Consider the following 15,225-nt stretch of genomic DNA (forward strand, 5'->3'; position numbering starts at 1 on the left):
TTCTTTGAACAATCTACCGCATAGTTTCTTCAACAGACATCGTGCCTGACTCGCCGCTAGAGGAAGTGGTAATAATTAATTCTCTTGATGTGCTGCACGCGTCATATGACCAGCTCTTACATTTGCTATGATTTCACAGTGACTTGGAATCCACTGGAAAGCTATGTCGTGTTGTAGATTTTTCACTATGACGTATGTCTTCTGTATTTTGTATCTCAATGTGACGTTTAAGCTGATTGCGTTTAAGCACAGCAATCAGTCTTGTGAGTTACTGAAAATTACCCTGCGAAGTGGTTCTGACTGCTGAGATATGTAACGTAAAGCAGAAAGTATTGCGTAAGCTTGTGCCGTTGTGGACGTTGTAAGTTGGTCAAAGCTATAAGCTATTTTCTTTTGGTGTGCAGGTAGACAATACGCAGATGTAGAGCTTTGTTTCCAGCATTGTCCATAGATATACACGTGAATGCAATCTATGTATTTAGTGTAAAGATGGGATAAAGTTAATTGCTTTATCGCTACTACGGGCATATCACACTTGCAACCTACTACAGGAACTCAAGTGACTATTTCTGGAATTGCTTGTCGCCAATGGGGATGAGTTGCGAAAGTAGGCCACAGTTCGTAAGCAGGCAGTAAGTTTTTGCACCGCCGTATATCTTCAAGTATACGTGTAGCCGTTATATCCTGAAAGTCTTGGCATAGTGGATGGTTAGCGTGTTGTGTTGGCAAACGAAATAGTTGCGGCAAGTTTCCGTAAATCTTAGTGCATGAAAAGTTGTTTGGCGGGACACAGCAGTTACCAAAGCACTGGCAGATGCACGCAGAACGCCAAGACACATGCGAAAGCTTGTGGCCAGCAATATTTGAATTGTTTCATCTAGATTACAGGATATTCCATGAATCACTCGTGTAGAGCATGTTATTCTTTGTCTAATGATCGCCGAGTGAATGTGTAATAAGGAAGAGGTTGAGCTACCTCATCTCACTCCAGAAAATAGACGAATAATTTTAACGTGACAGCGTTAAGGAGCTCGTGTCGCGGAAAAGCCGGTGTCGTCGGCGTCGGTGTCGGCGTTGGCCATGAGCGATAAATCCCGGCAGGCACTTTTGATTAGGGAGTTGACTTTCTCTTCTAATTGTTTTATTTGGGGAGCCCACCATAGCTGTCTGTCTATGATAATACGTAAGAACTTGTGTTGTCGCACAAGTTGCAGGCGCTGAGAGTCTAGCACGAGCTAGAATATCTTGCGGCATTTCCTTATAAGAGGAAGTATAGGAGTTTTCTCATGTGAAATAATCTTACATCTGCTTTACAAAACATCATTAATTATTGTTAGGCCAGCTTGTAGCTTCTGCTAAATTATTTGAGCACTCGAGTCAGATGCCAATATGCACCAACTGTCTGCATAATTCAAGGTGGCAGGCAGGATATGGGTTAATTCAGCCATAATACGGTTAAATAGAAATCGCCTGAGTACACCATCTTTCGGGATGCCTGACCAGGTATGCTGGGTGTACCTCCCGTGGGTCAAGGAGGGTCTTTTGCCTTTTGGCTCTGCCCAGTCAAAAGTAGTGAAAAGGGTCATCGCGTTTCAGTGCTAGGATGCAGGGCTCCGAAAGTCGCGCCCGCATACAATGCAGCATAGCTTTGAAAATCAGATTGGTCGCATATTGGCAGCCGCATTTCATGAGTTGCTTGTTGGTGTAGTGGCCGAATCTCTCCCGCACAAGGCCAAGAACAGAGCCGGAACGGAAAGCGCGCAGACCCAGCGACGGACGCTGGGTCTGCGCTGCCTTTTATCCATAGGACCTCGCACAACCTGAAGAAGGTCGCGAACAGACATAACGTTCCTGTGGTCTTCACGGCTCCTAATAACCTTTCCAGGCTGTGCCCTCGGATTTGCGTTGACAGTGTTGTGCCATTACCACAAGCCCGGATTCCGAATCTGCAAGATGCAGAATTTATCCTGCGAGCGCCCAAATTCTCCCTTGAAAAGTCAAGATGCTGAGCCGTCAGACAGCGGTGTCCTGCGGGAGAAGCATCGGCAGGCGACGTGTTTAGACGTGTCAGCGTGTGCCAGACAGCCCGGCGCCGCACCTCCTTTTGCCTGGAGGTCACCGCGCGCGCGAACTTTGAACCGGGTGGCCAGCGCGGTCGCTGGTTGGACCTCTCGGATGACCGCCGAGTACTGACTTTGTATTGGGCCGCTTGAGTGACAATGGTTCCTCGGGGATTATAAAAGACGCGGCGCGCCGCCTGAAAAACAGGATCCGCCGACCCACCGGGAGACAGTGTCGCTCCCGACTGGGGTGAGATGTGTCACGCGTTTTCGCCGGACGTTGCCGTGCGGGAACAGTCGCGTTTGTGTGAGCTCTCGGCCCCAGTGCCGATCCGATCTTGTCCTGTACAATGACCTGTATATAATGTATAAAATCCCTTTCGTTATTTTCATCGACGCCTGGCTCGGAGTCTTCGCTACCAACGCTCTGTCACGAAACGGGTGACGAGCGCTACGGGACCACAAAGTCGTAATAGTGGTGCAGCGGTGCAAAGTCGTAACAACAGCAAGCGAAGTTGCAAAACCAGACATGAACACCCCCACGTAGGGTGTGCGACAGTAGTATATTCAGTTTGCTTGGAGTGTTGAAAAGTGTACATTGGTCAAACCGAACGGTGCATCAACGACCGGCTCAGGGAGCACGCGCTAAATGTTAAGAAAAAAAGAGGACAAATATGCACATTTGGTTGCTCATATCATCGCGTGTGGTTGCGAATCACTTTTTTTCTGAGACTACCCTCTCGGGAAAGTCTGCAAACCACACGCATCGAGTGGCTTTAGAAACATTCCATATCCACTAGAATATTTGTAAGCGAAGCATCTATTCCTTTGCACGGTGCCGAACTAGAGTTCGTGAATTCTGATATCTAAAGCGGGCAGCAGTATTGTTCATCTGTTTAATTTATCAAATTCGCACGAAAAAAGGGGCGTGACACTTGTGCGTGGATCACTTTATAAAATCGGAGGGTGAGTCGAGTGGAAGAAACAGTTGGTAGCAACGGTTGTCCACGTCTTTCGTGTGTCGTATATGTGTATGTGTATTTCTTGCGCTCTATTTGAAATTGACAATGAGGGTCATTAGCCAATCCCGCCACCAGAAATGGATTTGGTTTGAATCGTTTTGAAGGCGAATGTGGTCATCTGGTCATCAGGACACTTAATAGCTTTATATATAATGCAAGCATCGGCAAATAGTTGCATGCAGGAGGAAATGTTAGAGGGTAAGCCATTAACGTAAATTAGAAAAAGCAAATGACCTTTAACAATACTTTATGGCAGGCCAGAAGTCACATCAGGAAGAGAGGAAGAAGGAAAATTTACTACTGTTAACTCCTTACGAAACGTCAAAAAATTTCTAAGCCAAGATAGTGTTTGCGAGTCAAATCCCAAAGCAGGTAATTTTGAAATCAGCCGAGAGTGAGCAGCACAATCTAATGCTTTAGAGTTGTCTAGAAAACTGCAATCAGTTTGAAGGTTATTATCCATGTTAAAATGCAAGTCGGACATGAATTCAAGTGGTGTGTATCGCACGAAAGCAATTTTCTGGATCCATGCAGCCTACATACACCTCTCGTTAAGAATAGTTGCTCCGGTATGGTTTTGTCCTTAGGCAACCAGTTCCAGCCTCAGACGGAAAGACACTTCGATTCATGTTATCGTACAAATTTTCCTTTCTGATTTCTTTTTTTTATTCTAGTAAATCTCCATGGTCTTTGTCGTTTCCACTCTTTGCATCCAATTGGCTGTATCTGTTTCTCTCACTTTCTTTCTTATTCCTCCTGTATGTCTATCTGCACTTTCAATTACCCTGTATTTGGTTGCCAAATTCCTTGATCTCTTCCTCCATTCTGTCTCCACGATTTTGTGCACTTTAGCTGCCCATTTCTTTTGATAGATGTTCCTGAGTCTTCCTTCAAAACTAATTTTGCCCAACCCATGTTTCCTTGCGCTGCCTGATTTGCGGTTTTACCGTGGGCTCCCAAAGACAACCAGCCCACCGATACTTGGCTAACTTCCAATCCAAACAATATATCCAATTTTAGGCACAGAATGAGATTTGCGAATGTTAGCGCTGGCACCATGACTCCTTTCCAGATCGCATATACCACTTCATATTTATTGTGGCCCCAAGGTGCCCCACGTTTCATTATTGTGGCATTCCACTTCCCTTTTATTTTCAGGTTGTCTTGGTGGGTGCTTGAGTAAGTCTTTTCTTCGTTTATGTATACGCCGAGTTACTTATATTGCTTGACATGGGTAGGACTTGCTGTTAAATCGACACCACGTAGTTACTCCTCTCTTCATTAAAGATCATAATTTCCGATTTTTTCTGTGCTAAATACAAGACCTAGATTTGTCGTTGCGTTGTCACATATATTGGCCAGCGTCTAAACCACACATATGGGCCACTGTCTATTACTGAAGGAGCCCTCGCAGCGCCCAGTGTCCCAGTGCTTGAACGCTCAAATCCAAGCACTGGAACACTGAATAGGGCAGATCAGTTCTGCAATGCCGCAAGGTGGAGGAAGTATTATGGAAGTTGTCGTGAAAGTTGCTTCGAGTTTTCATTTAATTCGCTTTCGCGCTGAGATCTGCTAGCCTCCTGGTTATCTCAGCCGGCAGAACGACCACAAAGGAAAGGCGCTGGTTCCGGGCCTGAGTCCCCGACCAGGACGAATTTTTCCTCAAATGCGAAGCTTTCCCTCTTTTTCTTTGTAGTTTCGTGGTACATTCAGGTGGACGGCAATCACCACTTTCATGACATTTCCTACAGCTTGTGTTGCGGGATTCTGCAGAGCCGATTTGCCCTGTATTCACTGTATATAGCGCACCTGTGAGCTGATACTCATAATTTTATCCTTATATTCTTTCCCTAGTTTCTTTCCCTCCTTTATTTCTTTCTCTCCTTTTTTTCTTTCCCTCCTTTTACTTTAACTTCTTTGCAGTGTGCCTCGAATAAGTAATCATAGGAGACGTAGGTATAAAGCTCTATATACAAAACGAGAAAAACACACGAGCCATCTTGCTGTGTTTAAGTGAAGCGTGATAGCGGGGACCTCATTTTCAATTCGATTACTAGAGTTAGGTGGCGTCTCTGTTCTTTGTTGGGCAACGAGCACCATGTCATCATTATAACCATGTGTTACTCAGCTCCCTGCCTTCTATATGTAAAGCTACAAGTTCTTGTGAAAGCTGTTTCTTGTATCTTCCTATGTCTATTGTTCCTATTAACTCGTCGAATAAATTCGTAAGACTGTCACTCATGCAAACATAATTACTTTGAAGTCGTCGCGTCAGCTTACCGCACAAAAGTCCATTGGAGACTTGGCCTCTTTCGCAGACAGATTTTATTGAGTGCGCTGCTTCGACAAGCAAGGCATCCGGCAGCAGTTCGGACACAGTACTATTCACCGCTTCCGTCGATGCTTCCTCAAGAACCGCTGAAAGCGCCGCTTCTTGAGCTGTGCTAGGGTGAAAAAGGCTGGTGTTCTTGCAATGCTAAGTAATGAAAAAAAAAAGAAACAGTGCAGTCAGTAATCCGCAACTATCAATGCCGTAGAAACCGCAGGCGATGGCCAAACACAGTCCCCATTTTTATTCATACAGGCATGCAGCTGTGACGAAACTTGACTATCCAAACGGTGTCCATACAAAAAATAAACACGAGAGACAGCAACGCACTGCGCGTTCCGCAACCACTGATCCAACTAATGAAGAGCTTCAGTTTGGAAGCGAAAAACCAAAATACGGACGGGGAGGGCACAACCTTACAGCACTTGTGTCGTCTCCTTCCAGTCACGGGAATATCAAGGCCGAACAAAGCGCATGAGTGCGTCTCCAAACTTATCAAGCCGGCTTTGGATACTATTATATATGTGAGTAGTTTTCTTCAGTTTATGCTCTCTTATTGTTGTTTTGCTCCCCTGCCACTAACTCCCACTGCTGACCACTGTTCAGGTGTCAGCAGGTTGCGCTCAAGGCAGTTACTGCGGCCACTCGTAATTTTCTTAGTTCACTTACTTTTAGTTTATTTATATAACCAATAATTCAAATAAGCAACTAATTACTGCACTTTCCATGCCTGTCATACCAGTGTGCTCATGACTGAGACACTAGCCGCCATATGAAGGTAGTACTGACATAATATTTTTGACGTTCTGTTTTTTTAATTTAAATACAGACCCCAGGAGATGTACTGGCAAGACACAGTGTACCCTAAATAACGTTCTACAATAGCTTTTCTCCGAATCATTTCCTGTTTTCGTTTTTCGGGAGGTGCATGTGCCGTGGTGTCGTGACACATAAAATGGTCACATGGGCGTTTGGGAAGCCTTGGCACTGGCTCCCGCGCTGGTCGTATTATGCCGCTACACGTGCCCTTGCGATGTGTCTCACCGTCCGTGGAAGCACAAGCTTGGTGCAAACAGTCGCTCAAAGCGATCGATCGATCGATCGATCGAGGCTCTTGTACGGCAGCGACCATCACAATGTCACAATGGGCCTACTACTACTCGTTACAATGGGCCTACTACTACTACTACTCGACTACTACTTGTTCCCGACAGTCCCGGACAACCCGAGCCGGTGCTTTGAACCTGTGAGGGTTGCATATGCAGAGCCTTGGGTAGTCCTGTACAGTCTGAGACGTCAAATAGAAGAAGCCCAGCGACTCACCTCGCAAGCTTCCACTAAGTGTGTTGCGTTAAAGTCGCCACCAAAAGGAATCCTGAAGGAGATCCTGAGGTCGAACTCGTCGTCCGACTGGCTCCTGGCGATGCGGGCGCCGGTGTCCCTCCGCTGCACCCTGGGAACATTGTCCAGCGGCGTCTTGGCGTCGCACGCGATGTGCACGTTGTCGACCGTGCAGCCCTGGCTGGCTTCGCACATGCCAGGGAACCGCTTCAGCTTCTTCGACAACCGTTCGAAGAACTTTTTTTTGAGCTCAGCCTTGCGCTTTTCGCTTATTTGGCAGGAGTTTGTAGCAAACTTGAAATCGACGGTAAAGTCGGTCTTCTTGCTCCTTGAAGAAACTGCATCAAAGAAACGTGACGAGCATTTGCTAAATAACAATTATATATATATATATATATATATATATATATATATATATATATATATATATATATATATATATATATATATATATATGTGTGTGTGTGTGTGTGTGTGTGTGTGTGTGTGTGTGTATGTATATAGGGTAGCCACAGCTTCAAAATAAGCCGATGCACTCTTAGACGACGCGATCAAGTGCATGTTGCTGACTAGTGAGTGAGTGAGTGAGTGAATAAACTTTATTGTAGGTCCGGCGAGGACGCGAACTCGTCGCGCACCCGGCTAGTCCCACGTCGGGACCGGCAGGTCTTGCTGACTAGTGGATGAGTAAGTCACGCTATTTTTTGTATTCTGCTTAATTGCATAATTAGAAAACATTAATTAACCAACTTCTGAACCAACGAAGTGCGGCAAAAAATTCGAATCAGAAAGTTGTACAGCTCTTTGCAAAACGCCCGATTAGGCAGTTGTAACTTTCATCTATTGGGCATTAGTGTTCTTCCACTTACTGCATATGCACGCGAAATAATAAAAAAATACCACGTGACATGCCAGCTAGCGCGTCACGATTGGAGCACTCGCAAACGTTTCTTGCACAAACAAACATAGCATCTAGCCGCGTGTGCTACCGCTTAAAAGGCGACAGGGCAGTGACGCAAGCGTTAGCTGTGCGATTTATGCCACCATTGTGCTTCCCTCGCGACGGTTCATGATAGCGATAAGCAGGCGCTACGTATGTATATATTGTCACGTGCCTTCAAGGCGACGTTTAATGCTGACTACTGGCTCTCGAAACACACGGCGGTGTGCCCTGGCTATCGAGCGGGCGAGGGTAGCACGCGCGCTTCTTCCTTTTTGTTCTTCTTGCCTCTTCTCTTGCACTGTACCCACTACTGCAGGTGGCAATATATATATACATACTTATATAAGGACCTAACAAGCAAGGACACCAGGGGATGCATAGGCGACATTACTTCTATTTATTAATTGAATATCAGAAATGAGAAATTACTTGAAATGAAAGCGGGTGAAAAGACAAGTGGCCGCAGGTGGGTTACGAACCCACCTCTTCCGATTGCGCGCGCGATACTCGTACCGATTGGGCTACGGTGCCCCCATTTTTATCCCACTTCCTATGGTATTTATGTTTATCTACTAGAATTAGCCCTGGAAGTGTTATCCAGCGCTACCACTCACAAGCCTTGTCAGCGGATGTGAAACATCGTTTCTGCCTCCAGGCGTAACCTGCGTACGTGAACTTTTTGGGTGAAAGCAACTGGTCAATAAACGCACACATCGTACCAGAACACATCAATGCTGGCGGATTCGAGACTACCAGGATTAGTTCAAGTAGGTAAACATAGACAACCAAGAAAGCGGATGGGAAAACGGCACTCCATTGGTCAGAGCATCGCACGCTTAGTGCGAAGACGTGGGAGCGTATCCCGACTGCGGTAAGTTATTGATTCATGCACTTCCATTTGAATGAATTTGTCATTTCTTGAGTTCAATTAATAAATACAAGTGATTTCCCGTATCCTGTCCTTGGTGTCTTTGTTTGTTGGCTTGTCATATATGAATTATTAAAATCGGGCCCCTCGCGTTCGCTCCTTCTCGTTCATATACATGTCTATATATATTTTGTGGCTACACTTAGGCCACGTACCATGGCTGTAAAGGCCTGAGTATAATGAATCGAGAACACTTCACTGGCGATTGCAATCGCAAAAGTTCTTGGTGGCAACATTCATTGGACAACGTAGTATTTCGCTGAGGAAAATACCCTTTTCGCCTTTTTGCGACACACATGTCGGTCTGACTCTACCATGCAGGTTCCTAAAGCATCACCCGCAGTAATCTCTTGAATATTCCTTTAATCACTGATTACTTTGCTAGAAGGTATGCTATGGGAAGTAACGTAATACATTATAGAAACGAGGCCTTCTACAAGTTGTTTTTCCTTCTTTGTTTCAAGGGTGCTACGTCCCAAAATAGCCCAGAAGGTTCCCTCTACAATCGAAAATTTTGTTTGTCCTGTTATTCAGGCAAACAAAGCAAAACAATATGGCGCTTAAACAATGCAGAATTGAGCATAAAGAATAGCAAACCAAAAGATAATTCTTAGGCGCCGCTGGTAATTCGTCCTTTCCATTCCTCTCGAAGTAATCCTGCAAGGAGAATGCGGTTTCGAAGCAACCATCGTGCAACTGCACAACTTCTTACAGCAGGCTGGTTTGTTGCTCGTACGCTAAGTCGTGCGCAAAAATTACGAAAACTTAAGCAGCTCGGTATCCGCCGATCGGAAGGGAAGCTCGTACCAGCACAATCTGGCCACGGGAATCTGTGATTTTTCGAGAAAGTGCTCCAGTGTCCCCCCTGCTTTGTCTGCTTGCATCGATAGAGGGCGTCTGGCTTGAAGACGAACTCGTAGCCTTGATCGCAGTAAACACTGCAGAATTGACGCTCAGTCTCAGAGTCGCACGTCACGAAACCGTGTTTCGGCGGTGCAACATAAGGGCACTTGTAAGCTGCAAACGTAAGAGAAATACAGTAATGAATAAGAGCTGCCCCTTGGAAAATACGCTGGGGAGTTTCCAAATAATGCATTCGATATATGACGCTAAATCATGTGACAACATACGGCTGAGAAAGAAAGCTTCGCAGTTGACGTCGTTCTGGTCCGGGGGATAGAACCCGAGACCGGTGCCTTTCGGGGGCGGTTGTTCTTACCATATGAGCTAACCAGGACAACACGAAGCACATGAACACTAAATATGGCATATTATTTCTGCGCTTGCACACTTGTTAGAAGCGAGAAAAGAAGGAAAGAGAGAGATACGGTATTTAATCGAGGTGTCACCACAGAGAGTACACAGCCACTGAGAGCATCTGGAGAATGCGCTACTATTGACAAAATACAAATTAGCCCTCTGTTAGTATTTGTAGTTACGGAGGAAAAAATTAAAGATAACCTACCTACCAACACAGGTAGCCGCTGACCCGACGACGACTTAATAGTATACACCACAATTTTACTGTGAACATCGCAATATGCAATGAAAATTGATTCGATCGGTTTGATATTAGTTTAGTACTGTATACTTTGTAAGGCAGGAATAAAAAACACTGCTCTCCCACTCTATGAAGAAGGATGACCAGCGAAGCTGTGTATGTGTGCCCTTTAATGGCGAACTGCATGTCCGCCGCGGGTCGACTATGTATTGCATAATCTTCGGGATCGGCCCACGTATGTGATTAACGCCTCCGTCAACTCCGCCGCGGGTTGGCCTGGCATTGCACTATCTTCGGTATCGGCCCACGTATGGGAGGTGCTTAACGCCTGCTTCACCTCCGCCACGGGTCGGCCCAGCATTGCACTATCTTCGGGATCGACCCACGTATGGGAAGTGCTTAACGCCTGCTTCACCTCCGCCACGGATTGGCCCAGAATTGCACTAGCTTGGGTATCGGCCCACGTATGGGAAGTGCTTAACGCCTCCTTCACCTCCGCCGCGGGTGGGCCCGACATTTCACGATATTCGGGATCGGGCCACGTATGGGGAGTTTGTGTCTGCACACGGACACGATTCTGGGAGAACAAGGCCTTAGCATATTCGCTGTAGAAACTATGGGGGGCACCTAAGCGATTCTTATGATGTGCAAATGCGAGAGCATTGTCGCTGAGTTATGTCGCCAAGTTTAGTGTTGCAGCGAAATGTAGCTGTGTTTAGTGCAGCAAAGCTAAGTTTCCGAGTGCAGTTTTGCTGCTTATGAGGTCGCAGCAACGCAAGCCAACAAACCGGCCATATTCCGATATCTCAGCTGTTTCATTTTGCGGAGTTCTCATTAGTGTTTCGCGCACAATGCGTTGAGTGTTCCTTGCCGATGACACGAGTATTAAGCACGACGACACCACTTTGCCGAGCGATGACAGTAATTTTCAGAGCGGTACTGCGGTGTTGAGACTACATTTCCTCATCGGATTCGTAGGCGAACTCCAACTCCTAATTGGGGGAATGTCGCAGTCGTCGTCCGACGGATACGTGAAGCGCGTTGCATATTATTCCTCGTCGTCGACGATCATGGGCTTCGCCGTCGGCGTGACAGCGTCTGCGGGCGCCTGGCAATGCGAAAGGTAGAGCGAGCGGCTGCCGCTCGCCATGCTCGCTCCGCAGCCGCACGTTCTGCTATCTAGTAAATCGCCCGCCAGGCAAAGCCCAACAAAGTGCACAGGCTCGAACATATTAAAGCCAGGTTTTCTTTGCCTCTCCCTTCGAGTTTCCCATTGCTGCTGCTGTTGTGCGCTGCTGCGGCTGCTGCTGTCCGGCACGCCAGCCACGTCAGGACGTAGTTGAGACGCACGACACTAATGCCGGCCGCGTCGGGGTGTGGTCGAGGCGTGGCCATGTCACAAAATCATAAAATGCATGCGCTGTCGGGCCTTTCTTTCATGACATCTGTTTATGAGCTGTCATTCTCAAAATTCGGAGGAATGACTTTGTAAAGAATGTAAGACAAGGTGTGCACCACGTGGAGGGCCTGCGCGGTTGTGGTTGAAAAAGGATTGCTCGCCAAGCGACGCCCGCGGCGTCTACACCGCATTTTTTGCGACACTGCACAGTGCAGCCAGCTTCAGGGGCAGAGCTCAACCGGACAAACACGGATCCAATATTGCAATTACCAAGTATATTCTACTTGGCTGCTGGTGTAAATTTTCGGCAGCGGCGTAATCGCGTTTCTGATGAAAATATGCGCCAGTAGCAAAGTAAAATACTTGGTTACTGCAATATTCGCTGTGTTTGCCTTGACGAGCTCTGCGCCACCAGGTGGCTGCATCGTGCCGGCCGTCCACGTTTGTCCATCTGCTGATGCGGTGAAAAGCCCAGTGCGCTTGCGTTTACCGGAATACCAGACATGCTAAAACAACTGTTCACGCACGAAGTGTTGCATATTCTCTCACGTTTCACAATAACTTGGAATGAGCAGGTCGCGGTGTTCTCGGATGCGTCTGTCGCATGGTATGTGACAGTGCTTGGTGGTCCCCAGCTGAAAGCGCTGCCTGGTTCTCTGTCCTTGACAACCTGCAGCTCTCCGGGCCCGTAGTCCTGAACAGAGAGAACAATCATGAAATAATTTTGCGCGGGCATTATATTAATTTCCACTGAGAATCTAGAGTCGACTTGCTCACAGATGGACAATATTTTGATTGTTCAAGTGATCTGTCATTGATCACCACCTCACAAGCGTGCTACAAAACTAAGTCCATTCTTGCGAACTGCTTTCGCGTGCAAACACCGTCTGCATTGTATTTATTCTATGTTAATTTAAGCTGACAAAGGCATAAAAGACGATGGTGTAATGAAAACTTGCGTTATTTTTGCTCGCTTGTGTGTGGATGCCCTTCTTTATATGTGCAGCAACACGTGCTCACTGGACATTCGTTGTCAGCGCAGCGGAGGCTGGGCGAAGAGCGCGCTAATGTGCCACACCAATATCTTCTGAGGACGTCATGTGATGCGGTGGTGCTGTTCCTCTCCTTGTAAATTTTGTTTTTAACATTTATTATTGCGAGAGCAATTATACGGACACTCCCGGCGCATTTCTGCCGTCGCAATCGCCATCGGCGCCGCCGTGACGTTCCCTATAAAGTCCGGGGGCGATGCTGTATGAGCTAGTGAAAGCGTGCGAGAGTGAGCCGGCAATCGCGCTCAATCTCGTGCACGCCAGAGAAGAAAGCGCGCCGTCTTCCGTCGGGCGCAAGGCTCCCTCCGGGTACAGCGCGCCCACCAGGGCCGCTGTATCTTGAAAGCTATCTGCAACGGGTACAGAGTCCGCCGTGCGCTGTTTTCGGGACTTAGTTCGCGTTGATGCGAGACTCAACACGAAGGTCAACTGCGGCTTCGGCCGCGCTTCCTCACTCCAGGGTTTTTCAACGAGTTTCAAGGGTCATAAAATGAGGTGTGTTAATGTTTGCATGTACGTGCGTGACAGCATGCTTGCTAATTTAGTTAGTATGCCTATGTTTACAAGATCTTACGGTGAATAAAACTAATATCCTAACTTCGTATAGTTGTCCCCTAATTTGATATCGCAATCGATGTTTTGCCTTTCGGTCGAAACAACGACTTTTTATGAACGAAAACCAACTCTCGTAACGTCCTGTGCTATCCTTTGGTATCTCTACATATATTTTCAGTAAGCAAGATGAAAGATTACTCATTTTCATTGTTTCTTGGCGCTTTGCTTATGTACCTAGAAACAGAGTGGGATGTTAGCACGGAAGCCGTAGTGTTGTAATTTTATTATAGATACCCGCGATCAACTAAAGCAAACTTTTATGTTTACTTCATGTAGAAGTACATCCACGAGCAGGTTATGGTGTAAGGACGTAATAATTTCCTGCGATAGTCTTAGTTCTGCGGTTGGAAGTCGAATGACTCGACCTGAAACCGTGTTCTTCAGGGCAAGGAGCAGCTGCATAGAGTAAAAACTTTAATAAATATAAGAAAAATAAGGCATGATAGTTGGGGCCCTATTCCAGGGCCCCACTGGCACGAGCGGCTCGCTGGGATTGGTCCAGAAAAGCCAATTGGCTCTCCCGACCCTTGTCCGCAAGCCATGCCTGCCACTGCCTATTCCTCATTAGTGTATGTTGGTGCAACACGGGGCTGTCTGTGTGCGGAGGCCTCCTGGGGCACTCCCATGTGATGTGTTTTATTGTAGGTGTGTCCGTGCACCACGGGCACTCATCAGTGAACCTCGTGAGCTGTATTCTGTGTAGGTGGTACAGGTTGGGGTATGTATTCGTCTGAATGCGACGCCAGTCCCTCTCCTGTTGGTTGTTTAAATCGGAGTGAGGATGTCCAAAGCGTCTCCGCTCCTGCTTTGCTGTAGGAGTATGTGACGAGAATTTGGTGGAAGGCCGTCGCGAGGCCATGCCATTGCTCGGACGTTTAATCCTCGAGCAATACGCTCTGCCCTTGCGTTTCCTGCCAGTCCCTCGTGTGTTGGACACCATATAATATTGTGGTGCCCTTGTAGTTCGTTGCCTAAAAAGCTGATAGAAAAAGCAACAAACGAGGTCCCCGGGACAAAGACGGTACGTACAGCAGCAAAAAAGGCGACAAAGTGCGTAAGAACAAAATCAGAAAGAGAAACTTGCCAGGAATCGTGGTTCCTCCCAAGTGACGTTAGTTTCACGCGTGCCAGAGACCGTTAAAATGTTGTCCGGACAGAAGGTGACCAATGGTGTTTCCACATCTATAATGAAACCAAGTAAACATTAATAAGCAGTGCTTTATTGTCAATTTTCACGAGCCGTGAGCTAGTACGCGAGATATGGGACATGTACGATAGACAGAATTATATACGATAAATGTTAAGAATCTGTGGCGGGAAGTCGACTAAAATTATACTCGATTGCATTATTCTCGAAGTACAGGGACAATAAATTAGTGTGCTTCGAGTTGCCGATTAACTCGGCCGCTCTCATCGATCTTTGTTTATCTCAAAGGACATAGCGACTGTGATATAAAGGCGTTGCTCACGAGTTCGAGACACGGACCAAGATGAATTTTTCTTCAGCTACAAAGCTTTCTTTCTCATAAATAATTCATGGACTTTTTTCAAGTTCATGCTACTGACGGGTGGATGACGGTTTCTTCCTGTCATTAGCACCCCTACCCATTGCGGGATTTCGCAGAGCTCATTTTACATTCTCCTACAATGTTACCCTAAACTGTAAACATAATTCTTAGCAACGCAGCCACAGACATAGAGAGAGGCGGCTTAGCAGAATAGGTACAAGTACAGAGTGATTTTTGCTCACCTAGCACGAACACTTTGAATGCGCACGGGTCCGACGTGAGACCCTCGGAGTCAGTGGCAACATATTGAATGTCGTGCTCTCCAATCGGGAACTCGTGCGGCAGAGTCGTGATCTCGAGCGGGAACACGAGTTTTACGGTGGACGAGCCGGAATTGTCGGTGGACACGGGCTCTTCCCACTGCACTGGATCGGAGAAAGGCCTACCCGGGGCATTGTAGACCGTGACATCTTGAGGGCAGTTCACAATCATGGGCTTTTGCACATCTGAAATAAAACGACAGCGTC

General features: G+C 46.8%; 1 protein-coding gene across 2 annotated transcripts in view; it reads right to left on the reverse strand.

The window, feature by feature from the left end:
- Positions 1-15,225, reverse strand: part of LOC139057173 (sushi, von Willebrand factor type A, EGF and pentraxin domain-containing protein 1-like) — a 173,680-nt gene that overhangs the window by 101,457 nt on the left and 56,998 nt on the right. For both annotated transcript variants that reach the window (XM_070534968.1, XM_070534967.1), the window contains exons 9-14: positions 14,941-15,204; positions 14,275-14,372; positions 12,073-12,217; positions 9,431-9,640; positions 6,735-7,090; positions 5,363-5,558 (exon numbers count right to left, since the gene is read on the reverse strand). In XM_070534968.1, coding sequence (XP_070391069.1) covers positions 5,363-5,558; positions 6,735-7,090; positions 9,431-9,640; positions 12,073-12,217; positions 14,275-14,372; positions 14,941-15,204 — 1,269 coding nt within the window. The remainder of the gene's footprint in view (positions 1-5,362; positions 5,559-6,734; positions 7,091-9,430; positions 9,641-12,072; positions 12,218-14,274; positions 14,373-14,940; positions 15,205-15,225) is intronic.

The sequence above is a fragment of the Dermacentor albipictus genome, chromosome 3 (assembly GCF_038994185.2).
Source record: "Dermacentor albipictus isolate Rhodes 1998 colony chromosome 3, USDA_Dalb.pri_finalv2, whole genome shotgun sequence".
Lineage (NCBI taxonomy): Eukaryota > Metazoa > Arthropoda > Arachnida > Ixodida > Ixodidae > Dermacentor > Dermacentor albipictus.